This window comes from Fusarium solani (assembly GCF_023522795.1).
Source record: "Fusarium solani strain SB1 chromosome Unknown bctg00000005, whole genome shotgun sequence".
Lineage (NCBI taxonomy): Eukaryota > Fungi > Ascomycota > Sordariomycetes > Hypocreales > Nectriaceae > Fusarium > Fusarium solani.
Window position 1 is genome coordinate 3,174,215 of NW_027072153.1, and position 22,736 is coordinate 3,196,950.

At 50.6% G+C, this 22,736-nt stretch overlaps 9 protein-coding genes across 9 annotated transcripts; 5 read left to right on the forward strand and 4 right to left on the reverse strand.

Annotated features, from left to right (window-relative positions):
• Positions 1-420: 420 nt before the first annotated feature.
• On the forward strand, positions 421-5,175 carry MRS44_009469 (uncharacterized protein; the record flags this gene model as incomplete). The annotated part of the gene is made up of 9 exons (XM_065621301.1): positions 421-594; positions 656-746; positions 803-1,059; positions 1,110-1,208; positions 1,261-1,415; positions 1,467-1,588; positions 1,648-2,352; positions 2,704-3,426; positions 3,479-5,175. The coding sequence occupies 9 exons, from the start codon at positions 421-423 to the stop codon at positions 5,173-5,175; spliced, it is 4,023 nt and encodes a 1,340-aa protein (XP_065477373.1).
• Positions 5,176-7,076: 1,901 nt separating this feature from the next.
• MRS44_009470 (uncharacterized protein) lies at positions 7,077-9,110 on the forward strand (the record flags this gene model as incomplete). The annotated part of the gene is made up of 11 exons (XM_065621302.1): positions 7,077-7,208; positions 7,430-7,459; positions 7,512-7,579; positions 7,635-7,712; positions 7,768-7,911; positions 7,963-8,014; positions 8,065-8,265; positions 8,321-8,508; positions 8,563-8,626; positions 8,678-8,765; positions 8,833-9,110. The coding sequence occupies 11 exons, from the start codon at positions 7,077-7,079 to the stop codon at positions 9,108-9,110; spliced, it is 1,323 nt and encodes a 440-aa protein (XP_065477374.1).
• Positions 9,111-9,272: 162 nt separating this feature from the next.
• MRS44_009471 (uncharacterized protein) lies at positions 9,273-10,478 on the reverse strand (the record flags this gene model as incomplete). The annotated part of the gene is made up of 1 exon (XM_046279061.2): positions 9,273-10,478. The coding sequence occupies one exon, from the start codon at positions 10,476-10,478 to the stop codon at positions 9,273-9,275; it is 1,206 nt and encodes a 401-aa protein (XP_046125301.2).
• Positions 10,479-10,784: 306 nt separating this feature from the next.
• On the forward strand, positions 10,785-12,781 carry MRS44_009472 (uncharacterized protein; the record flags this gene model as incomplete). Its single annotated transcript, XM_065621303.1, has 5 exons — positions 10,785-10,891; positions 10,944-11,091; positions 11,146-11,904; positions 11,953-12,318; positions 12,371-12,781. The coding sequence occupies 5 exons, from the start codon at positions 10,785-10,787 to the stop codon at positions 12,779-12,781; spliced, it is 1,791 nt and encodes a 596-aa protein (XP_065477375.1).
• A 682-nt stretch (positions 12,782-13,463) lies between these two features.
• Positions 13,464-14,860, reverse strand: MRS44_009473 (uncharacterized protein; the record flags this gene model as incomplete). The annotated part of the gene is made up of 6 exons (XM_065621304.1): positions 13,464-13,866; positions 13,920-13,991; positions 14,046-14,163; positions 14,222-14,391; positions 14,446-14,645; positions 14,693-14,860. The coding sequence occupies 6 exons, from the start codon at positions 14,858-14,860 to the stop codon at positions 13,464-13,466; spliced, it is 1,131 nt and encodes a 376-aa protein (XP_065477376.1).
• Positions 14,861-16,079: 1,219 nt separating this feature from the next.
• Positions 16,080-17,007, forward strand: MRS44_009474 (uncharacterized protein; the record flags this gene model as incomplete). Its single annotated transcript, XM_046272375.2, has 2 exons — positions 16,080-16,146; positions 16,220-17,007. The coding sequence occupies 2 exons, from the start codon at positions 16,080-16,082 to the stop codon at positions 17,005-17,007; spliced, it is 855 nt and encodes a 284-aa protein (XP_046125298.1).
• An 830-nt stretch (positions 17,008-17,837) lies between these two features.
• MRS44_009475 (uncharacterized protein) lies at positions 17,838-18,688 on the reverse strand (the record flags this gene model as incomplete). Its single annotated transcript, XM_046284365.2, has 2 exons — positions 17,838-18,029; positions 18,086-18,688. The coding sequence occupies 2 exons, from the start codon at positions 18,686-18,688 to the stop codon at positions 17,838-17,840; spliced, it is 795 nt and encodes a 264-aa protein (XP_046125297.1).
• A 709-nt stretch (positions 18,689-19,397) lies between these two features.
• MRS44_009476 (uncharacterized protein) lies at positions 19,398-21,247 on the forward strand (the record flags this gene model as incomplete). The annotated part of the gene is made up of 6 exons (XM_046272374.2): positions 19,398-19,547; positions 19,595-19,737; positions 19,785-20,596; positions 20,654-20,839; positions 20,891-21,060; positions 21,113-21,247. The coding sequence occupies 6 exons, from the start codon at positions 19,398-19,400 to the stop codon at positions 21,245-21,247; spliced, it is 1,596 nt and encodes a 531-aa protein (XP_046125296.1).
• Positions 21,248-21,518: 271 nt separating this feature from the next.
• On the reverse strand, positions 21,519-22,412 carry MRS44_009477 (uncharacterized protein; the record flags this gene model as incomplete). The annotated part of the gene is made up of 1 exon (XM_046282755.2): positions 21,519-22,412. The coding sequence occupies one exon, from the start codon at positions 22,410-22,412 to the stop codon at positions 21,519-21,521; it is 894 nt and encodes a 297-aa protein (XP_046125295.2).
• Positions 22,413-22,736: the final 324 nt, after the last annotated feature.

The window sequence follows — 22,736 nt, forward strand, 5'->3', positions numbered from 1 at the left end:
AATCGAAACGCCACTTCTCAGGCCCCCTGACACAGCAATTCGCTTCTCGGACACAGCGATAGGGGAGAGATACCAGACGATTTTCTAGGGGCACTCAAAAGAATTCTCCCTAAGCAAGGGTTGGGCTTACTTGGCGAAGAGTCTAACGGCATGCAGGTTTAATATGCAGACTTGGACCTGCTTTTGGCTAGGTCTAGACCACGAGGTGGACAGAGTTGAGACACTATCGACGTTTAGGGCCCAGCCATTCGCTTGACCTTCCCCCTTGCGGCGAATTCAGCCTTACAGGGCCGTCGAAGAACGGAGATTTGACAACGCCGATTCTTCCAGCCCATTCCAGCTATTTAATCAGGAGGCAGCGCCTGATGACCTATGTCGAGAATTTCTTGGAGTCAGAGTCATCCGTACGGATACTGCAAGATGCGATACTCCCTGCTATTCCTGCTGCCGATTGTGCTACTCGCACACGTGGTCTTCGCCCAAGGCTCTATTACTGATATTTGCGCCGGTGTGAAAGGCGTTTCTGGCTGCAAAGTCTCCATCACCGTGCCTACGGGTGTCAAAGTGAACACCAAACGCAAGACGGTGAAAGTGGTATGCTACTGGAAATAACGATATCCGGCTTACTACTATTTAGCGGCTAACGGAGGCGCAGTACAACAAATGCAAGACCAAGAAGCAGGTCAAGTACAACTGCGGTACCAAGCAGAAGCCCAAAACTTGTACCAAGACCCAATGTGTGCCTGGTAAGCTGCAACTCTTTGCTATCCGCAGGCGGGATATCTTGCTAACACTAGCTTAGGGTACGATGACAAGATTCAAAATGTGCCTTCAAGCTTGACTGTCCTTACCAAAAAGATCAATCTTTGCAACCAGATCCGTAGCATTCTCGGCAACACGATTGGGAACAAGTTCATTAACTCAAACAATGCACTATGCTCATGCTTCCCGAAGGTGAAACAGATGGAGAGTAGCGGAAAGTTCACTTCTATCTCGTCCAAAGGCGAACTCAAGTCGGAAAACAGCAATGTAATCAAGACTGCTGGCGAGTTACAGACAGTAAGCGGACCCTCACACGCAATTCGGTACCCTCTTCTGACTGATCTAAGTGCATCGCCAATGCCGGTTTCCCTGTCAAGGACAACAAGGCCGCCATCCTTGCACCCTTGAAACCCAAGGATGGTTGGGCTTTTGCCCCAGCTGCAGAGGTATGAGCACTTGTGGCCTGCCATGCTCGATCAGTATACTAACGCCCATTAGATTGATATGAGCCTGTACAAGAACCTGATTGACCTCACGGTCCCCTGCCAGGTTGGTTCCTGCAACGTAAACCTCATCCGCGATACAATCAAGAGCTATGTAACCAAGTCATACGAAATGATGAAGCAGCCCATTACTAGCATCGTGGGTGACTGGTACGACAAGATATATGAGCTATTGACAAGAATACTGGCCTATTCTCAAAGCTGCGACAACGTGCAGTTTACCATGCAGGATTTCTATACTGAGATCTTTGACCTCGCAACACAGATCTGCGAGACACTTCACAAGTGCGACGGCCCAAAAGTTGACAAATTCCTACAAGAGAGTAAGGAAACAGTTTCTTCCTATGCTGGATGCCCAAAGTGCCTAACATGTAGTGTGCAGCCTTCGACCTCCTCCAAATGGTTGGTGACCTCTGGGAAGCTCGAGGCCCCCTCGGCACCGCCAACAGTGCCCTGACAGTACTTTTGGGTCGCTCTAGCAAGCTCAAAGACGAGTGGCCGACAAATGTCTTGACCACGAGTCAGATAGTCAACATTATCCAGCAAGGCCAGTTCAAGACCGTCAGCGACATCTTCATGTTCATGCCAATCGCCACAGATCTTCCGGCGTTAGCCTCAGACATCCAGATCGCCTCATTTGCCCTCTTCGATATCCTTGATCAGTATCAACACGTCGCAGAAGAGGCCTTGGCCCTGGCTAACAAGCTTCTCGCGCTCGACTGGACAAAGGTCCCAGATGAGGTAACCTTTAACGACGGAACCTACAACCGGCTCATAGTCATACAGACTTTGATCAACAACAAGATCAAAAAATCTGTCGAAGGCTACGTGGCTTCGTGCAAAACACTGCAAACGGCCCTGGACACCTTCTCCTTGACCAACGGCCGCTACAGTGCTGTCAAGTCGGTGGCCACCTACCAGCGATTCAGCACCGTCTCCATGGACATGCCTTGCTCCAAGATGACCAAGCAGGTCTTTAAGAAATCTGGGTTGACTACATCGTTCAGTTATCGAACGTTTTGGAAGTGCAAGTTCAACCAGGTGGCACAATACCCTCGGAACCACATTCCATACATGCGGATCCGAGGTAACGATTAAAAGAAAGGCGGCCTAGGGTGCATGAAATAGAACATTCCCTTGAATAAACTTCAATTCTATTCTAAAATTTTCGTTCATTTCGATTAACTCGACTATCCAGCAAGAGAAGGCCTGAGATGTTCAAAATGTCGATGTATTAGGAAATAACAAAACAAAACAAACCCGTTGCTATGGACGCCTGACCATGAAACCAACAACATGGGTTATGTGCCTCGACCCCTCACCCCATTTCCTTCCGTTTAACTTTTTCTGTCTTCAGCCCATCTCTTCTTCCAATTGGATTGTTGTCTATAAGATAGAGACAACGAAATGTCTTCCCATCACGACCCTATTTGCATAGCTGAGCAGAGGTGTGGTCAATGCAGTCGCATCCCTTGGAACATCCAGATTTGGGACCTGCTGGCAAGATTCCGAAAGTCCAGAGACTTGGAGTATCACTCAAGGTGGTATGAAGACGCCTCCGTAGACGATCTCGACTTCGCACTCGATGCCTTGCGCCAGGAATGCGACCACCCATCAGCCAGTGAGCACAAAGATGATGCCAACGGGGTGCTAGAGTTTGGCAGCCTACTCCAGAGCCAAATAGAGCGTCTGCGTGCTCTTATTCGAGATGATTGCGACGGAGATCAAGATGAAAGAAATAGCAAGAGGCGTAGGATCGACCTCTGGCCAGACAGCGATGAAGATGAGGAAGATGAAGACGAAGACGAAGATGAAAGCTACCAGGGACAAATCAAGGTTATTGTCAACTTGCAAGTTAAACACAAGGCAACTACAGTCTATTTCAACCACCACCCGACCGTCGCCGCCCTTGACCACGCCGCCGCCATGGGCTGCTACCTTTGCCGCAGTCTGCAGGCTGGCTTGAGGCTTGGGCCTCTAAAGAGACTTATTATTGAAAGTGGTAACAATTACCGCCGAATGCTTCAAGAGCCATCAGACCACGGGCCGCCATATGTAGGCATTCATGTTGGCCAATTTATCAATTGGACGTTACAGTTGAGACCGTCTCCTGTGCCAGGAGAGACGGTGGATGAGGAAGGGTGGTTTTCGTTCCCTCAACGTATTTTGCAGAAACAACGTCCTGCGTCTTCTCATGCTAATACTTTGCACAGCGCTTCGGCGGGAAACGCTTGATCACGATCTTGAATGCCTTGTTCATGAAGTCATCGGGCCCTGGGTCGATGATTGCGACGCCAGAAAGGGCCTTCACCAACGCTGCAGGCCCATTGCATCAATGAATACTGGTCACCTGCCGACGAGACTCATTGACGTTGGGACTTGCCCAACAGACACTGTACGCCTCGTGGTGGCTAGCGAGGACATTCCGAAGACTGGCGAACAGCCCAAATATTTGACCCTCAGCTACTGTTGGGGCTGGTCAAATGACCCTGCAAAAACCACGTCGCAAAACTTTCACGAACGTCGGAGGAACATCGACACTGAGAATCTTCCGCAGACCATCCAGGATGCCATCAGACTCACAAAGGTCATGAAGATCCGTTATCTCTGGGTGGATGCTTTGTGCATCATTCAAAACTTGGAAGATTTTTATCTAGAAGCCGCCAAGATGAGCTCATACTATGCCAACGGGTATTGTCTCATCTCGGCTACTGGCTTCTCAGATAGCTCTGAAGGACTATTTCCTGACCGGAAAATCGGAAACTACCGTACCAAGACGTGCACATTTGGTTACGACGACCAACATGAGACATACTGGCTCCTACGAAACCCAGCCATCGGCCTCGAATTCGAGACTAGTCTACACATCCCTGTCATGGAAAGAGCCTGGTGCCTCCAGGAGCGCCTACTCTCTCCGAGAATCCTTCACGTCACTCCCGAAGCAGTCTTCTGGAGGTGCCAAAGCATACCCGAAATGTCCGAATTCTATCAGAACCCCGAACCACAGCCTTCGAAGGAAGAGATAAAGAGAAACATGGCTCTTATCGAGAGACAGTGGTTTCACCCCTCCGAAATGAACGAGCAGTTGCCTTTGACAGAAGAACTCCAGGAATTCATGGACAAGCCTTTAGGGAAGTATGCTCCTATTTTGGTTAGCAGCGACTATGAAGACATCGACTATGACGGAATTCTTAATCAGCCCTCTATGGCTGACATGTGGCCGGACTGGACAAACTTGGTCCGGAAATACGTGGACATGGAGCTGAGCTACGAGGATGACCGACTGACCGCGATTCAAGGCCTTGGTCATAAACTGGCCGAGCGTCACGGAGACAGGTACTTTGGCGGCATATTTCTTTCTTATCTCGCCCATGGTCTCCTTTGGCACGGCTACAAGAGACCACTAGGTCGTCGATCAACACGCTGTCCCACCTGGTCTTGGGGAGTTGCCAAGGGGGTCCGCTTTATCGATTTGGAACGTTCTATAGTTTCTAACATTGGGGACGAACCCGTATTTCCGTCTTCAACTGGCATGGTTGAGATGATGGGGAACCAAATGCGGAGGCTTCATCTAAGTGTGCCCATGGTGCCAATGGCAAATATCCCACTTGATGGCTCACCAACTCTCAAAACGTCTGTAACCTGGGCGTATAGGGGCTTGGCCTTCACCCTGCAGTTTGACGAAGAAAGATTGGTGCCTTGTGATTTACGCCACGTCAAGGTCATGCTGCTTGGATATAAAAAGGGATACGAGTCCCTTGCTGGCTTGGTTGTTCGCAATAGCATGGGAAATGATCAATACCTGGAACGAATAGGGCATGCAGAAGTGAAGACGGTGAATTCAGACATGAGGGAGACTAACTTGGATAGCCTCTTCAAGGTCTGGACAGAGAGTGTAAACCTGATTTAATGGAATCTTGACTAGGAGCCTTGGCAACGAGCAATATCACAACTGACCTGTCCCGTTTTCTCTAAGCCAAGACCTTCTCCTTAATTGACAATGAACCCAGTAGGCAAGCACTTGTCAATCCAATGCAGAGGAGGGAAGACACTTGAAAGCTGGATACATAGGCGCCGACTACCAAACTGTGAGCTCTCTCTGTTAGGTTTTGGACATAAGATATGTCAGATAGTACTTTCCGGATGATCTATAATATCCGTTCGTGGTGCTGACCGAGGCGTTTCTTTGGAGTACTTGCCACCGCCAACCGACTGCTTGTGCAAGGAAGCCTCCAACAGTACCACCTGAGGAGCTGCTGACAGTTTGAACAACGTTGACGTAGCTTCGATATGTAGCAATGTCTCAAAGAGGTACAAGATTTAATCCATGTTTGGATTCGCGATTGATTCGCTGGTCTGGGGGAGTTACCGGTAATTACGATTGAGACGAGGCAGACCATCCCGGCACCACCTGGGCCTTGGATCGAGCGAGCGACAATCAGCTATGGCATGGATTGGCAGAAACCACTAAGCTCCAAGTTAGGATACTTCGGGAGATTTGAGAGTCATGAGTACCATAATAGACTGCCAGCAGCGAACAAGCCGTATGAGAACTGAAGCATAAACCTGCGTCCAAAGGTGTCGCTGAGTTTACCGTACTTGTCGAAGTCAGCAACGATTCTTGATAGCCCTAACATGGAAGTCGTACCAATGGCTGGCCTATGCACATGGCTAGCATATAACTGGACAACAGCCAACTGGCATTTTGAAGGTCGTTGAACTCGGACGCAATGACTCCATACGTGGCTAGAACCGAGGAGGTGTCTGCTTGGGAGACGAGGAGACCTGCGAAGTGAAATGTTAATAGTTGCATGGGAGCTACGAGAGTTACACCAACCTATGAGAAGAACAGATGGGATCCCGAAAACGGGTCTTTGCTCTTCATCTTTTGGTATTTGAGTACCCGTAGGCGACTAATGCCTTTCCATGTAATTCTTTAGCATCTAAAACGTACTCCAGATAGATACAGATTGCCAAGGGGATATCGATTAGGGCAAATAGGAGGCACTTACATCGTATCGTCAGTTTCACTGGAAAGTAAGGGCGTTACTTCATCAGGATTCACTTCTGGCACAGTCTGGACGGACCTGTGCTTGGTGAGATCTTAACACTTGTCCGCCGTCATAGTGCTAGGGAACAGAACTGGATAGCTCGAATAGTCATGACCGGCTGGGAAAACCTGACTACCCTGTCAAGCTTACCTTCATGCCATGGCGTTTTATGCCCTTGCTTGACGCGGCATTGAGCTTGGCGACGGAGTTAATCCACGGAAACAATCTGACCCAGATGCCCGCGATAACGAGTTGATGCTCATACTTAGGGCCGATGACGTGCGAATATCTTCCTGGCTAACCCCACAAAAGCTGCACCATCTGTCATGTTAGCTCGACGACTTGGCAGCGGGAAATATCCAAGTCAGCTACGGGTTGCGGGGGCGAGATCCGATGTTCGAGGCTATTCTTTCCGTCGAATTCTCACAGGCGTGCTCTTCTTCACGGGATAGGTTACTGTGAGGATTCGGCGTTGGTTCCGCGAAAGTAGATCATCAGACCTAGCGATTGCGTGCTAGATACAGTCAATGAGATGGCAATTTCAGCTTTTCGGGTCTCGTGCATGAGTCATATTAGCTACACAGCATTTACGAGTCCAAGAAGTGACGGGTTGGCTACGTTGCTCTCTCGGTTGAGCATGGTGCTAATTGCGTGACCAAGCAGGCATCGATTAAAAGATGCCGAATGCTACGATAGCAAGCACACATCAATTATCCGCCCAAACATGTTCAACCGAGTAACCGGCCAGTTAGCAGTCGAAATGTCGGAGAAGCAATCCAACAGTGTCATAATCGACAGCGATGATTCTACGCGGAATCAGACACCCGAGTGGTCGGCCAAGGAGGAGCGAAGCCTAGTTCGAAGGTACAAGACCTTGAACTTTGCTTACACGGTGTTTGAGGCTGATATATTATTCAAGGATTGATTTTGCTGTCATGCCCCTGCTCATCATAGGCTTTTTTTCGTTCTTCAACTCGATCGGTCAAACATGTTGGTGCTGTAGAGGTCTGTTGTTGGGATGTTGGCTTACCAAAGAACAGAGGCAATGCAATGACAGATAACTTCATGCCAGAGGTTGGGATCAACCAGTTTTAGTACAATGTTGGCAATTAGCTTATGTATCTGGGTATTGTGCTATTCGAGGTGTGTGGCGTTGACTACGACTAACACAGACGCTGAGGCTGACATCTATTAGATCCCCTCTAATCTCGTGCTCTACCGCGTTGGACCGGCAGTTTGGATAGGATTCCAAATTTTGGCTTGGTATGTGAACCGGATAGAGCAAATATCAACAAGGCATTGACCACCGTGACCGCAGGGGCCTGGTAGCTACGTTTCAAGCCTTCATCAAAGGCCAAGGGTACGGCGCCTATTTGGCAACTCGCTTCCTCCTAGGGTACATATTTCCCCGTTTAAGGCCCACGCTCCATTGTTATTAATACATCTGGTAGTATCTGCGAGTGCGGGTACATCCCGGCAGCTTTGTTCACCATCACGAGATTCTACAAGCAAGAAGAGACAAGCAAGCGGTTTGGTATCTTCTTTGTCGGCAACATGGCTGCCAACGGCGCAGCTGGGCTTTTAGCTTTTGGCATGTACGTCGTGACACTCTCGGAATCCTGTAAAATGTTCCTGACATGTAATAGCCTTCGAATGAGAGGTATTGGCGGCTTATCGGGATGGCAGTGGTTGTTTCTAGTAAGCTGATACTGTCTTGAGAACCTTGTCCGTAACTAACAATGTCACAGATTGAGGGCATGCTGACTTTGGTCGTTGCCGTTGCCTTCATATTGTTCTTCCCCCGATCAACGGCCAATCCAGTATCGCTTGTTGGGCTCCGATACTTCAACGAGCACGAGGCTCAGATCCTCACTGCACGTGTGCTGCGTGACGATCCTACCAAGGTTCAGGACAGAACCAACGTCAGCCGAGAAGAGCTCAAGGCAGCTGTGAGTCAAGAGAGCAGACCTCTTCACTTCCATGAGTACTAATAACTTTCCCTAGTTAACAAACTGGAGACTGACCGGCCACGTCTTGACCACCATCCTCTGTCTTTCTGCCCAAGCCTCACTTTTTGCTTTCGCCCCTTCGATTGTGGCGACCTATGGATACAGCAAACTTCAAGCAAATGCAATGACCTCGATTGGATACTGGATTCTCCTTGTCACTACAGTGACCTGGGGTTGGATTGCGTAAGTTTTATACTGCGTACCTAATTAAAGACGGATGCAACTGATCGGCATCAGTGACAAATGGAGAAAGCGCGGTCCCATGGTCCTCTTGGGGGTTGTTATCGGATGGGCTCTGATTGTAAGGAGATATGATGTTAACAGTCACCTCGAAGTGCTGACCCGGAGACAGATTGCGAACCGAGTTCTTGCGAGAACGGACAAGGTGGATGCAAAGTTTGCTATCCTAACACTCATTATCGCTTTCAGCTTCAACTGGCGTACGTGATCCTCAAACGAACCTCTTTTCTCACATATGAACCCGAACAATAACTGACAACTATACAGACCCCGTTCACGCCTCCTGGGTATCACTGAATGCCAAAAGTGCAGGTGAGAGGTCTGTCACAATGGCCATCTTCATCATGGCAGCCAACACATCCGGCATCGTAAGCGGTCAGCTGTTCCAGGCAAAGGATGCCCCACGGTATCAGACTGCTTGGACGGCAACGGTAGCCCTGTCTTGTGCTGGAGTAGCAGCTTGTACCTGGACCAATTTCCAGTACTGGTGGCTCAACCGTAGCAATGCGAGAAAGGGCGACACTACCTTTGTGTACTCCTACTAGATGTGGTCAAGACAAGAAATGTGAAGGTTCAGTGCTGTACATGGCTGGCAAATACCCTCAATTTGTGATCTGTCAAGACAATTGGAAACCTAGAACCCTCCCATAGCTGTATTTACGAGCATTCATTGGGGCTCATTGCTAAATTCTACAACTACACGCCTGTCACTCTCTCCAATTACAAAACGGTTCCAAAAATGGAAACGCCTTACATACTTCTTTACCCATTGCCCAGTTCTCCCTCCTTCGAAGATGCGCCTCAAATGCAGGATGGAGCATTAAACTCTGCTTATCCGGCGACTCTACAAACGCGGTCGAGTCTGGATACGGCCAGCTGACCGACACCGATTCTCCGGCTAGCATTCTGATTTCCTCGAAGCGGCCCAGGTCCATGTGCTTGATCAGTGCATCTCGGGCGTCTGGCGAAGTAACGATGCTAATCCATGCGGCATGAGGTACTGTTCTTTGTAGCTTGGTTGGTCTGAGAAATGGTGGCATTTTTTCGTATGTATCCTTGGTGCGGCAGACGAGCCAGCGTATCAGGTGAGACAATTTGTACATGAATCCAATGCGCTCGGGGAGTGTCTTTATCGGGGACCGCCAGACTTGAGCCGCCACAGTTTCGGAAAAGGTCCCAGGTAAGCCTTGCTCAACGTTGCTCGGGCGGTTGAGTAGAGAGTTGATGCTGGGAAAGACGGGTTTTTCGAGTTCTTCGTCTTTGTGGAGACGTGCTCGCCAGGCTGCTGCCGTGCCAATGATGACATCGTCCAGTTTTGTTGTGGCCGGAATATAGACAGGCATCATCTGCCATTCGGGTGTCTCGTTTTGGCTACTCGTAGTGTCCCATGAGCCTAGGGTTGTGCTGTATGAAGGCAGATCCGTACTTGGTGCCTCCACCGTGGGCGACAAATTGCCCATGACGCACGCAAGGTCCCAATCCAGAAAGTTCAGGTCTTGGGCTGTGCTGAAGGAGTGTATGGTCATGCCTGTGCCCAGATCCAGAGGTAGGGAGTCAAGATAGCTCTTGATGCTGCCTTCAGACAAGAGTGGCATAGATGTTGAGACTTGAACCTCTTCATCAGTGCTTGTCGGTTGCGTTGAAATTGTAAGGTCGGTTGATGAAGAATGCGACAATGCAGCAGGGACTTGCTCGTTGTCGCGCCTTCGATACTGCTCCAACAAAGTCTCAGCCTCTGCGAGTCGAGCGGTCAGCTCAGCGATCTTTTCCTCAAGTGTCCGTATGTAGGCCTTGTTCTTGGCCCTGTGGTGCCTCTGGTTATCTCGGTCGATCGCCCGCTTCTTCTCGGCTTGCTCGGCCGTCAGGTTGCCCACCCGGCGGCTCATATTGGTGTTGCTCGCTTTCGGATCCATCTTTGCAGGTAAACGCTGGAGACACAATGTGTCATGTTAGCGGGCTTTATGGGATGATGCACACCTCCACTCGTCCGCATGGCATGCTGAGAAGCCGGGATGACACCATCGTTGATTAAGGCGCAGTGTCATGTTAGCGCCCGAGGGGCCCGCAGAACGAGACCCTTGTCTTGGACCAGCTTGTTAGTCGTGGAAATGGTTACCGAGTATCAAGGAATGACATGAATAGGTAGACCCTGCCTCTATTCTTCAGTCACGATGTTATCGCGTCTATTGCTGCGGTAGCAGGACATCGAAGTTGTAGCCATGAAGACTTCGCTTGCCCTCTTGGCATGCTTCTCGTCACTTTGGCGAGAGGCAGCAGCTTCACGCCAACCAAATATCCTCTTTATTCTCACAGATGATCAAGATTGGTGAGTCTGTTTTCAATATTATGTGCGGTGCGATCTAAAATCTCATTTGAAGGCACATGAAATCTTTGAAACACATGCCACTCCTTCAAAAGTACCTCATCAACGAAGGAACACTGTACTCCAACCATTACTGCACTGTGGCTCTCTGCTGCCCTTCTCGAGTCAATCTCTGGACTGGGAGAGCCGCGCATAATACCAACGTAAGTGAAACTCAAGAAGGTTCAACTGATGCTCATATTGACTCGTACTCCTAGGTGACAGATGTCTGGGCTCCCTATGGAGGCTACCCGAAGATCGTGCGCGAGGGTATCAACGACAATTACCTTCCCCACTGGCTCCAAGCTGCTGGATACAACACATACTACAGCGGCAAGCTCTGGAATCATCACACTGTTGAGAACTATAACCAGCCGTACGCCGGAGGCTTCAATGGCTCCGACTTTCTTCTGGATCCCCACACCTATCAGTACCTCAACGCAACCATGACTCGAAATGGCGCACCACCGGTTAACTACGCTGGACAGTACTCGCCGGATCTCACAGCTCAAAAAGCCTACGGGTTCTTGGACGATGCTTTGTCAAACGAGGAGCCATGGTTCCTGGTCCACGCCCCCATCGCGCCCCACGGGACTGTTGATCTAACGCCAAACTTCTTCTCCGATGCACCCAAGTATGCAAAGCGACATGCTCATCTATTCAAGGACTACATCATCCCACGAGATGAAAGCTTTAATCCCGAGGTTCAAGGTGGAGTCAGTTGGGTCAAGGAATTGCCGCGGCTGAACGACACTGTCATTGCCTACAATGACGAATACCAGAGAGCAAGACTGAGGGCGCTGCAGTCTGTTGATGAGATGGTCGAGACTATGATTAAGAAGGTTGAAGCCGCCGGTCAACTTGATAATACGTACATCATCTACACCACCGACAACGGATATCACATCAGTCAGCATCGAATGCACCCAGGAAAAGAATGTGGCTTTGAGACGGATGTCCACATTCCTCTCATTATTGTGAGTCTGTAACAAACCCAGGATTGGTAGTAGCTAACCCATTGAAAGCGCGGACGAGGTGTTCCCGCAGGACATATCTCCCAGGCGGTCACAGCTCATACCGACCTTGCATCGACCATCATGAGCCTCGCGGGTCGAGCCTTGCCCGATACCGACGGAACTCCCATTCCGCTCAGCATTGATGCTGAAGCCGAGTCAAAGCAGGAGCACGTTACCATCGAGTATTGGGGACTGGCTATTCCAGAGGGCGTTTTCGGTTGGTATGGCGAAAACAACATGAGTGATCCAGGCTATGGCGCACCAGGTCATGCGGCAGACAAGAATACGTACAAGGCTATCCGTGTTATTGGGGAAAGCTACAACATCTACTATTCGGTTTGGTGCACTAACGAGAAAGAGTTTTATGATCTTAAGGTAATCGACAGCCGTTCTTCATAAACTTCGTGAGCTAACAAATTTCGCATAGACCGATCCTGGAGAGGTCAGAAACCTTCTCTCTGCAGAACATAGCTCAGCTAGCTACAGCCTTCGTGGACGATCATTCGATCAAATCACCCCACGCCTCGATGCCTTGATGATGGTTCTCAAGAGTTGCAAGGGCCGCACCTGCGTTGAGCCATGGCGAGAACTTCATCCTTCTGGCGACGTCAACAGTCTCCTAGAGAGTTTGAAACCCGAGTTTGATGCATTCTACCAAGACCAGCCCAAGGTTAGTTTCTCGGACTGCAAGGTTGCGTATTTCCCCGAGTTTGAGGGTCCAATGGAGGTCAACAAGTTTGAGAATTCTGAGGATGCTTGGTGGTGGCCGAAGGAGCTAAAGAGAGGTGTTTCGAACCGCGATCACAAGTATCGCGGTCGATGGAGTCACTGGACTTGAGAATGCTTTATCTTAAGGATTGGTTAGGAACGATGTTGAGGCGATAATGTCACGAAGTAAACTCGGCAACTAAAAAAAGAGAAAATTGATGAAGCCTGGCATTTATAGCCTCACTCCTCCTCAAGACCATTCTCTTGGCACCATCCACAATCTACCTTGTCTAGCTCGACTTGTTGGTTCTGTGTTGAGCACAACTAATAACGCCTATCATCGTGGACCAATATCAAAGATCGATTGAGAATCTAGAATCTGACTACGTGGGGAAGCGAATTGGCAAAAAAAAGCAAGGATGGATATGCTAAATCTGTCCAACCCATAACCATGTAAGTACTGCTCGCCCCGCCTGTGAGATACGAGATCGATAAGAGAAGTCCACCAAATCTTATATGATAAGCGATCAGTCGGTTCAACCCAGGAAACAGTACAAGGAAGGACTGGATCATCTGGGGTGGCGCTTTTGAGATGTTAAGGCACAAATGATTAATGCAACTACCCTACCCTACAACCATGGTCATCCTTATTACAAGGGGTAAGAGGGCATTCCCAGCCAGCATCATCACTATGTAGGGTAGGCCGTTGTTGGGACTGCCAAGCAAGTTATTGAAAATCTTCAGGTTCATTATTCTCTATCCAACTCCGAGCTAGTGTTACAGAAAAGTTGACTTGTTTTAGTTGCCTTCAATCAAACATCTTGCTTTATCGACACATTGTTCAGTGAGGTTCCATTGTCATACAACACGCTGACTTCCTGGACCCTCATGATATTCTTTCCCTCGCCCTGCAGCAAAATGGTCTCATCGCTATCGTTCTTAATTGTAGTCGGATCTCGAGATGCCTCGGCGCTGGCAAAGTTGCTGCTGCCCTTGGGGTATCCGAGGCCCGTGTCCTTGCGTTTGTTTGCATACGAGCTCATGTGGAATGAGCCACCGGTGTTGTAGGCTGAGTCGTCGTGTTGCTGGTAGCCAGCAGAGCTCGACTCTTGTCCGCGGACCTTGTTGTATAGGGGCGAAGAGCGGGGAGGGTGACGCAAACGATGGTTGTGGTGACTTCGCTGGCGGTCCAGATAACCGAGTCCGAGGTGGCATCTGATAAAGTTCCGATTAGTGATTTGAGATGGATCAAGGATAATGAGGTATACTGACAGAGATAATCGCGCGAGTTACTCAAGACCTCCAGTCCTGATGTTCTAATGACACCGCAAACACCGGCGCTTCACATCGTTAGTTCTTGATTGTGTGGGGCCATGCGCTTCATGATGACTTACAAGACTCCAAGACTGAGAGAAACACAGATGGAAATGCGCTCCTTGCGCTTCATCTTCAGCCCGCGAAGGGCAATCCAAGGGAAGGCGGCCAAAGCAAAGTCCATTGCCGCGGCGTATGCTGGCATGATAGTTAGATGCTTGCCGGTATTTTTCAAACAAGACGTTCCGATACTTACCACAGTCGATAAAGGCCACCACGGTGAGACTGAGGTAGCACACCTTCTGGTCTATCAACAAAGGGTTCCAGATGGATTCTACCGGAGTGCATTGTGCGAAAACAGCGATGGAAAGGAAGATGCTGAGAATCATCATCGAGGCGATGCAGAACCAAAGGAACCACCGGTGCCTGGTAGAGCCATCAGTCAGCGCCGTCGGCCTTTGTAAGTGAGACAAGACTTACCAAGATGCAGTAACAATGCGCAGCAAGAAGACAGCGACAGTCACCTTGCCCATGCCAATGGCCATCGAGACAACAGACTGGGCGCATAGGAGGTACAGCAAAGCATCCGAGAACTGATAAGTCTCAAGATCATCAACATGCTGACCCATTCCATGAGCACAAGCGATTGTAGTCAAGATGGCAAAGACAGTCATGAGAAGCTGAAAGATATTAGACGATTTCCAAGACATGGCCAAGCAATACTAACCGAAGTGATAACCAGACAAAGGTCGTCCCAGCCAACCGAACCTCTGATGTACCGACGAGTGTATACTCGCGCCGCGACCAAGACATAAGTCAAGAAATTCTCAAACCAGAGGACTCCAACCACGGTTCCTCCTTTACCCCCAATTCCTGCCATCACATGGGCCGCCATGGTGTTGGTTGAGGCTCAAGATGAGATGTCCAAGAGATGGAAAATTGCAAAGACGCAGTCAACAAGGAGGAACCAACGGCTTGATGGGGTGGTCAGGCCTAAAAGCCACCTCGGGAACACTTGCTGGGGGTGGACGGGAAGTGGAATTCAAAAAGGGGGGTTCCGAAGAATATGACAGAAACGGGTCTCCCAGCATGGCGGTAGTTGGGCAATTTAAATTAACAACGGTGTTCATGCGGCCCAAGTTTCATCCCCCTTTCCTTGATTGGGCTTCTTCCTTGTGGTTCCTTGTCCGCAAGAATGGGGCTGGGAGGAGACCAAGAGACCGTTGTCTACCCGCCTTGGAACTTTCTTTAGTGATGAAACGTGGAGTGCCGGGACCAGCATGGTTTCCTTTCTGGAACCTGCTTTGGAAACATCAACGGTTGCAGGATTTCTCGTCTGATTGATGTGATGAGCTGAACTACTGAGTGACGTCGAGCCAGTCGAAGGAACGCCTTGCACCAGCGAGTCAGACGATTTGTCGACTCATGAGTGAGCGGTACTTTACCGAGGCCTTCCATCACTCAGGGACAAGGCCGCGTAGTTACTGAACTGGTCCCGGGACTTGCAGCAAATCTGCCAGGTCCATGACTGATGCCAATGGATGCTTGCTCGGTGCCTGGTGCAACGGCAGATCCACTTGGCTCTGTGATGGGCATAGCAGGCCCGTGATATTGCTAGGGATCGGGTAGACATGAGCCAATTTTCCAATGCCGAACCCCGGTGCGTGAAGATAATGGTCTAATTCGGGTTAGGGGATCGACAACAGATGTTACCCCCCGCGGTTGTCAGTCTGCCGATCACGGGATGGATACGTACTACTGGGTAGTATAGATTTTGCTCGTCTAACCCCCCTGAGATTTCGCAAACGATGATCGCAAAACCCTGGAAGATAGGGAACGGATGGTGGGACCTTGGTATGTCTGGTCCCCTGGCATACTGTAACACTAGACAGGAGGCTGGATGAAGTTGGTTCATGGGCAAAGATACGCAACTCGTATGATGGCGGCTTCAGGTGCATCCACCGCTTGATTCCAAGACGAAAGCCCTCACCTATGAGAACTGTCAGCGGTGGATACCATGCAATGCGGAATCTCTTAAAGTCCCGCTCCCCTCGCAGCTTGTTGTAGTCATCAGAATTTCTGAACGCAGTAACCTTCCTTGTCCATCGATCACTATGGGTGGTATTTCCGACGCTAGAGTTCACGAAGGCAAGCTTGCCATTGTCACTGGGTCCGCCCGTGGTAGGTTCTTCCCTGTCGTTCCTTGATGTGATATCCCCAGATAACCTGATCGTCTTGCTTCATTCTTTTGTAGGCATCGGATCATACATTGCACGCGCTCTCGCCGCCAGAGGCGCCAATATTTTGGTCAACTACGCCACTGAATCCTCTGACGCTCCTGCTGCAACCCTGTGCAAGGAGCTCGAGGAGAAGCACTCGGTCAAGGCTGTGCCATGTAGAGCCGACATTAGCAAGGCCGAGAACTGTGATAGCCTTATCGCTGTCTGCAAAGAGCACTTTGGTGGCGACAACTTGAAGATCAGCATCATTGTGCACAATGCAGCCGTGCTCTACCTCGGCCCAGTCGAGAGTGTGAAGCAAGATGAATTCGACCACATTTACCGCGTCAACGTCCTGGGCCCTGCACTGCTTACGGGCGTGTGCAAGCCCTACCTACCGACAGACCGGTCCGGCCGCATCGTCATGATGTCCAGCATCAACCCCAAAATCGGCACCCCTCACACAACCCTCTACGCAGGTACCAAGGCGTCCATGGAGGCCATGGCCAGGGTCTGGGCCCGTGAGCTTGCAGAGAACTGCACGGTCAACACCATCAACCCGGGACCTGTCATGACTGACATGTACATGACGGCACCTGACGAGATCAAGCAGGCTTTGGCTTTGTGGAACCCTCTGACACCTCTTGTTCCTGTTAGAGAGACAGACGGGCCAGAGGTGCAGGAGCTGGGAAGGAAGTTTGGTGGCAGAGCCGCATATCCAGAGGAGATTGCGAACCTGGTCGCCATGATCTGCTCTCCTGAATCTAGCTGGATGACTGGTAGCTTGGTGAGCGCCAACGGCGGCCTAACGTTCAGCACTTAGGCGAGAGGAGGATAGTTTCCCCGTGTATATAGATGATAAGGGTTGTCGATCACGGAAGAACTGTTAGAAGCGTTCTAGCTAATCATTGACTGAGTCTCAATCACGTCTTGCTCAGCAAGCCCCTCGGTTATTCGCAAGTGACTACGAATTCATGCCCTGAACTGGCTGATCGATCAGCTGACCTGAGGATTGAGCTGGGTCTAACTTCCACTCTTTGCTTTTTACCTTTCGCCTAAATCCCCCAGCCGTTACACTATCCAAAACTCCACTAGGGGGGGCCGGATGCTACAGAACTTCCCGGTTCACCCTTGCATCGGGCCGCATTAGAGCGGACTATCTCGAGATGGATCCTGTCTACCAATCACCACTTGGGGTGATCTTGCTGAATCACGATTGGACGTCAAACGAGCGGGGAAGAGACGGGTTTCGTATGGGACTCCTGTCCCTAGTCGCGACCCATCTAAAACAAGAGATGATCGTCCCGAGGAAATTTGTTCGGCAGAGCTCGTTTAGGGCAAGCGGCCGCTGAGTGACCTTGTTGGGATGTCGCCAACAGGGCCTTGTTGTTCCCGGGTGGCACCCTGACGCCGGCCATGGTTCCCCGGTCACGCCGGTAGTTGGGCTGTGAAAACGATTATGCAAGGTCCACGCCGAGGAACACTGACGGTGAATAGCCCGATAGTGGAATTAATGGGAGAAAAAAGCAAAGAGTGATTGAACTCGCAGAGAGACAAGGATATATGTATGGATGTACAAAGTTCTACAGCTGTCCCGACACTAACGAGCCCTTGACTGATGAGCTCCTGCACGCGAGTCATGTACATACAACATTACTTGGCCATGAAGCCACCGTCCACCGGGAGGGTGATTCCCGTCACATACGAAGACGCCGGCGAACACAGCCAGAGAGATCCCTGTGCCACCTCGTGGGGCATGCCGAACCGGCTCAGGTAGCTGACGGTTGGCGCGAACTCGTCGTGTGTCGTCCCCATAATCTCCAGAGCCTTTTCAGCCATGACAGTCTGTCGAATTAGTTAGCTCTTACTCAGAATTGCCACAATTAGGCTCATCAACTTACAAAGATGGCACCTGGCGCCACGGCGTTTACTCGAATGCCATGCGGGCCACCCTCCATGCTCGCGTGCTTTGTCAGACCCACGAGGGCATGCTTGGCAGCTGTGTAGGCCGGCATGTTGGGCTGTGGCTTGAAGGCGTTGATGCTGGCAATGTTGACAATGGCACCACCGCCTCCCTGGGCGATGAACTGCTTCATCTCATGCTTGACGCACAGCGCCGTGCCAGTGAGGTTGATGCTGATCAGCTTATCCCAGTACGTCTCGTCAAAGTCGGTAAGCGGTGTCTTGTCAGGAGTCAGCGCAGCGTTATTCACTGCACAATCCAGACGACCAAACTTGTCCACTGTGAACTTGACGAGGGCAGCCACATCCTCAGAAGACGAGATGTCAGCCTTGGTGAAGTAGACCTCGCCTAGAGCAGACAGCTCCTTGGCCACCTCCTCGCCCTTGTCTTGCTGTACATCGCAGATGACGACCTTGGCGCCGGCCTTGAGAAAGACCTCTGCAGTGGCCTTGCCCATTCCCTGTGCACCACCAGTGATGAGTGCAACCTTGTCCTTGAGGACGGGAAAGATGGCGGCTTCAGGGACATGCGGAGGAGCCATGGTGATTGAAGAATGGGGAATAGGTGTAGGATTGGAGAATGATGACTGGTTCAGGTGTGGAAAGAGATGTGCAGAAATGACTGGCCGAGGGAAGAACGAAGAAAAAAAGCAGTTAAATAGAGCTACTCAAGCGAAGATCAGAGACGCATTCGACTGAGGAGAGCTCATACCATGCCCGTTTTGCACCGTTGGGCATCAGACTACTCCTCGAACCATGCAGACCTTAGCAAAGCCCGGCTATGACTATCAACGACAAGGATATACGACGAGATGGATGAAGGATCTACAAGACTAGGGTCCATCCTTGGGAGGGAATGTACCGCACGCTAGTCAAGTAATCCGCTGGTTTCGAACAAGGGCCAGCGATACATGCCAAGTGGAGCACGACCTGATTCGTTCTCAGGGGATGAGTTACATAGTCTGTGTAGGCACATACCATTCATGCCAGAAGCTGAAAAGATCCCCGTGGGCTTCGGTTGCACGCACGGGTCTACTATCTCAGTCAGCGCACATGGCAAATGCGGCATGCGGCAAGGTTGCATCGCATGCTGTCTTTCATTATCAGGGCTTTCTCTCCTCTTCCTCGGACTCCCCTCTCTGTTCCCCTCAAGGCATCTTGTGTCCCCGTCCCTGTCTGTTTTTTGTTCGCGGACGTCTCATTTTAACTTCTTTGAGTTTTTGAAAGCTTGATTAGCTAGACGACGCAAAGATGGCTTCAGAAGCTGACAAGACTCAACTCGAGACGAGCCAGGAGTTTACTGGCTCCGAGAACAATGACAACACTGCCAGCAAGTCTTCTTCCGACTCTGGCGATGCTGTCAAGGCTGTGACGCACTCTGTCAGCTGGATCACCTACCAGGTACGCGATTCAACTCTTGTTGAGACAGCATCTCTGACAGCTTCAAGGTCATCATCACAGCTGCTCTGGGCGGATATCTCTATGGCTTCAGCGCCAACGCCATTGCTGGAACATTGGCTCAGCCTTCCTTCATCGCCAAGTTCTTGTCGACGCCAGATGCCGCTCAACGAACCGATGGCCTCCTCGGAGGGTGAGTTCTTCGTAAACACTCGTGAGAAGTGTGCTGACTTCGTCTAGTTTCCTCGCCGGTGCCATGGTTGGCTCTCTGGCTCAAGCCCCCCTCGCGAAGCACCACGGTCGTCGTCTCTGTAACGCCGTGGCCGCTGGTATCGTCATCCTATCTGGCGCCCTTCAAGCTGCGTCTGTCAACATTGCCATGCTCCTCGTCTTCCGCGTCATCTGTGGTATCGGTGCCGGCATGGTCTTTGCCAACTCTCCTGTGTACATGAGTGAAGTGGCTCCTCCTCATGCTCGTGGATCTCTCGTCGGTATGCAGGGTGTCGGCGTCGTCACTGCTTACATTCTCTGCGCCGTCTTCAATCTTGCCTTCAGCTACGTTCACTCGGCTATCCAGTGGCGTCTCATCTTCATCGTCCTGACCGGCATGGGAGTTGTCCACCTCATCTCTCTCTACTTCCTTCCCGAGTCTCCCCGTTGGCTCATGGAGCAAGGCCGAGATGATGAAGCCCTCGCCATCTTGGTCAAGCTGCACAAGACCAAGACCGACCCCAACGGTGTGCTCGCCCATGCTGAGGCAACTCAAATCAAGGCCCAGGTTGAGACTGAGAAGAATCTGCCCGGCGGTTTCTGGTACATCTTTACCACGCGTCACCTCTTGAAGAGAGCTTACTGCTCTATCCTTCTCTGGGTCATGGCTCAGGGTACTGGCATCACTGCCATTGCCAACCTTGTCCCCGTCCTCATGGGTGGCCTTGGATTTGGCGTGACTCTGCAGATGGCCCTCGGTGTTGTCTGGACTGTATGCGCCGTTATTGGATGCGGTTTCAACGTTCTCCTCCTTGACCGCGTCCCCCGTGTCAGGCTTCTTGGTAAGTTTCCACAACACACTCATCGCCAGGGACGCTTCTAACCTATCATTTCTATAGTAATCGGTGGCTTTGGATCTGCTGCTATCCTCAGCGTCATGGCTGCTCTTCAAAAGTTCTACCTCGGCACTGATGATGGCCCCGGCCTCAACGCTGCCGTGGCCATCTACTTCATCTTCGGTGCCTTCTTCACCACCACGATTGAGTGTACCGCCTACGCCTACGGATCCGAGATTTGGCCTACCCGTGAGTTCAACCGCCTTCCTTGACATGTAACGCTGACATTTCGATTTCTAGATCTCCGCAGTGAGGGCTCAACTCTCGTCTTTGCTTCTTTCTTCGGCAACTCCATCGCATACAGTGCCCCCGTGACTGTTGGTCTGAAGAACATTGGCTGGAAGTTCTACATGATCTTTGTCGTCGTCACCGTTATCAGCACCGTTGCCATTTGGTTCACCTTCCCTGAGGTTGGTCTCACCCCTTCATGAGCTCGCAGTGAACATTACTAACATCAACAAGACTATCGGTCTTCCCCTCGAGGAAATCAACGCCAAGTTTGGCGAACAGGTCGAGGTCGACCTCAAGTCTGCTGTGGCCGCAGAGGTTGGACAGGAGAAGAGGGGCGAAAACATCACAAGCAAGGCCACGGCCTAAGTGGTATTGCAAGCATGGCTCTCAAAACTAGTTTTAACTACCTAGCATCACCGAGACTATTAAACATCCCGCGGTGATGACGATGGATTTTCAGATTCCTTTCTCAGCCAAGGGCAAAAGCAACCAGACAGCAGCAAGACTGTCAGACACTGTCATTATATCCAAAGATAATCGGTCTCAAATAGGTCTAATCCTAATAAACCTTGACAATCGATTTCTTAGTATAATTCGGTGAATCTGATTGAGATGTCAAGGTCCCCGTAGCGTGCCCTCACTTTTCCACATAAGGGGAGAGAGTCTCGGCAGATCGCCTCAACAGCTCGGTGTAGTAACTCTCAGAGAGCAACCCAGATCCATGATCAATAATGAACTTCAGATGGTCCGCTGTGACCTCCAAGTTGCTTGTCTCCAACTGCTCCACCCCGAACTTCCCAACAGGTGTACGATCAATCGACGGCATGAATTCGACCGACAAGGCGCCATCGTACCCTGCTTCGACAAGAGCCTCCATGATCTTAGGCCAATCGAGCGATCCATCTCCAGGAGCAAGGCGATTGTTGTCTCCCACGTGGAAGTCCACAATTCGGCCCCGGCACGCTCGGACGGCTGCGATGAGATCCTTCTCTTCGAGTGCTAGGTGGAAGGGGTCAAAGGCGATTCCCACGTCGTAACCAACTTCATCGGCGAGAGCGAGAGCCTGGTTTGTCCTGTTGAGGAAGTACGTCTCAAATCTGTTGAGAGGTTCGAGTCCAACTCGAATGCCTTTCCCCTTTGCGAATGCGGCCACTTCGCGGAGGCCTTCGACGGCCCATACCCATTCATTCTCCGGGGTTGACGTTGGGATAATTGTGCCGACATTGCCAGGTACAATAGTGATGATTTGTCCTCCTAACTCTGCCGACAAGGTCACCACATCTTTCATGTAATTGATGGTGTCCCGTCGTTGCTGAGCGTCCGCGGCGATCAAGTTCCGCTTTCCCTGCTGGATGGTGACTGTGCCCCAGCATTTGATGTTGTACTTTTGGAGGAGCTGGCGTGTTTCTTCGGCGGGGAACTGATCCGGCTCGCCAGCTAGTTCGACGCTAGTGTACCCAAGGCGATTGAGTCGGTCGAGAGTCTTCTCCAGCGGCTCTGGGCGCATCCAAGTGTGTGAAGCCAAATGCATGATGATCAACGAGATTGAATGAATTGTATGAATGATGAGAGAACAGGGAATATTTACCAACTTTTATACCTCAATCTCATTGCAGAACCCCTCTTATTCATCAACTGTGCCGTGTCTCGGAACATGGGATTCCGTTGGAGTTGAGTGGAGAGATGCTAGCGTGCGGCGGATCATCACCATCCGCCTTATTAATCCACACATTTCTAAGGCGGAGCATCATGTTCCGCCTCAAAGTCCAGTGTTGCTTAAGATAAACAATTGTATATATACTTCTATTCTATCCCAAATATGACGAAAATGAATCCCAAGATCATACACACTTAT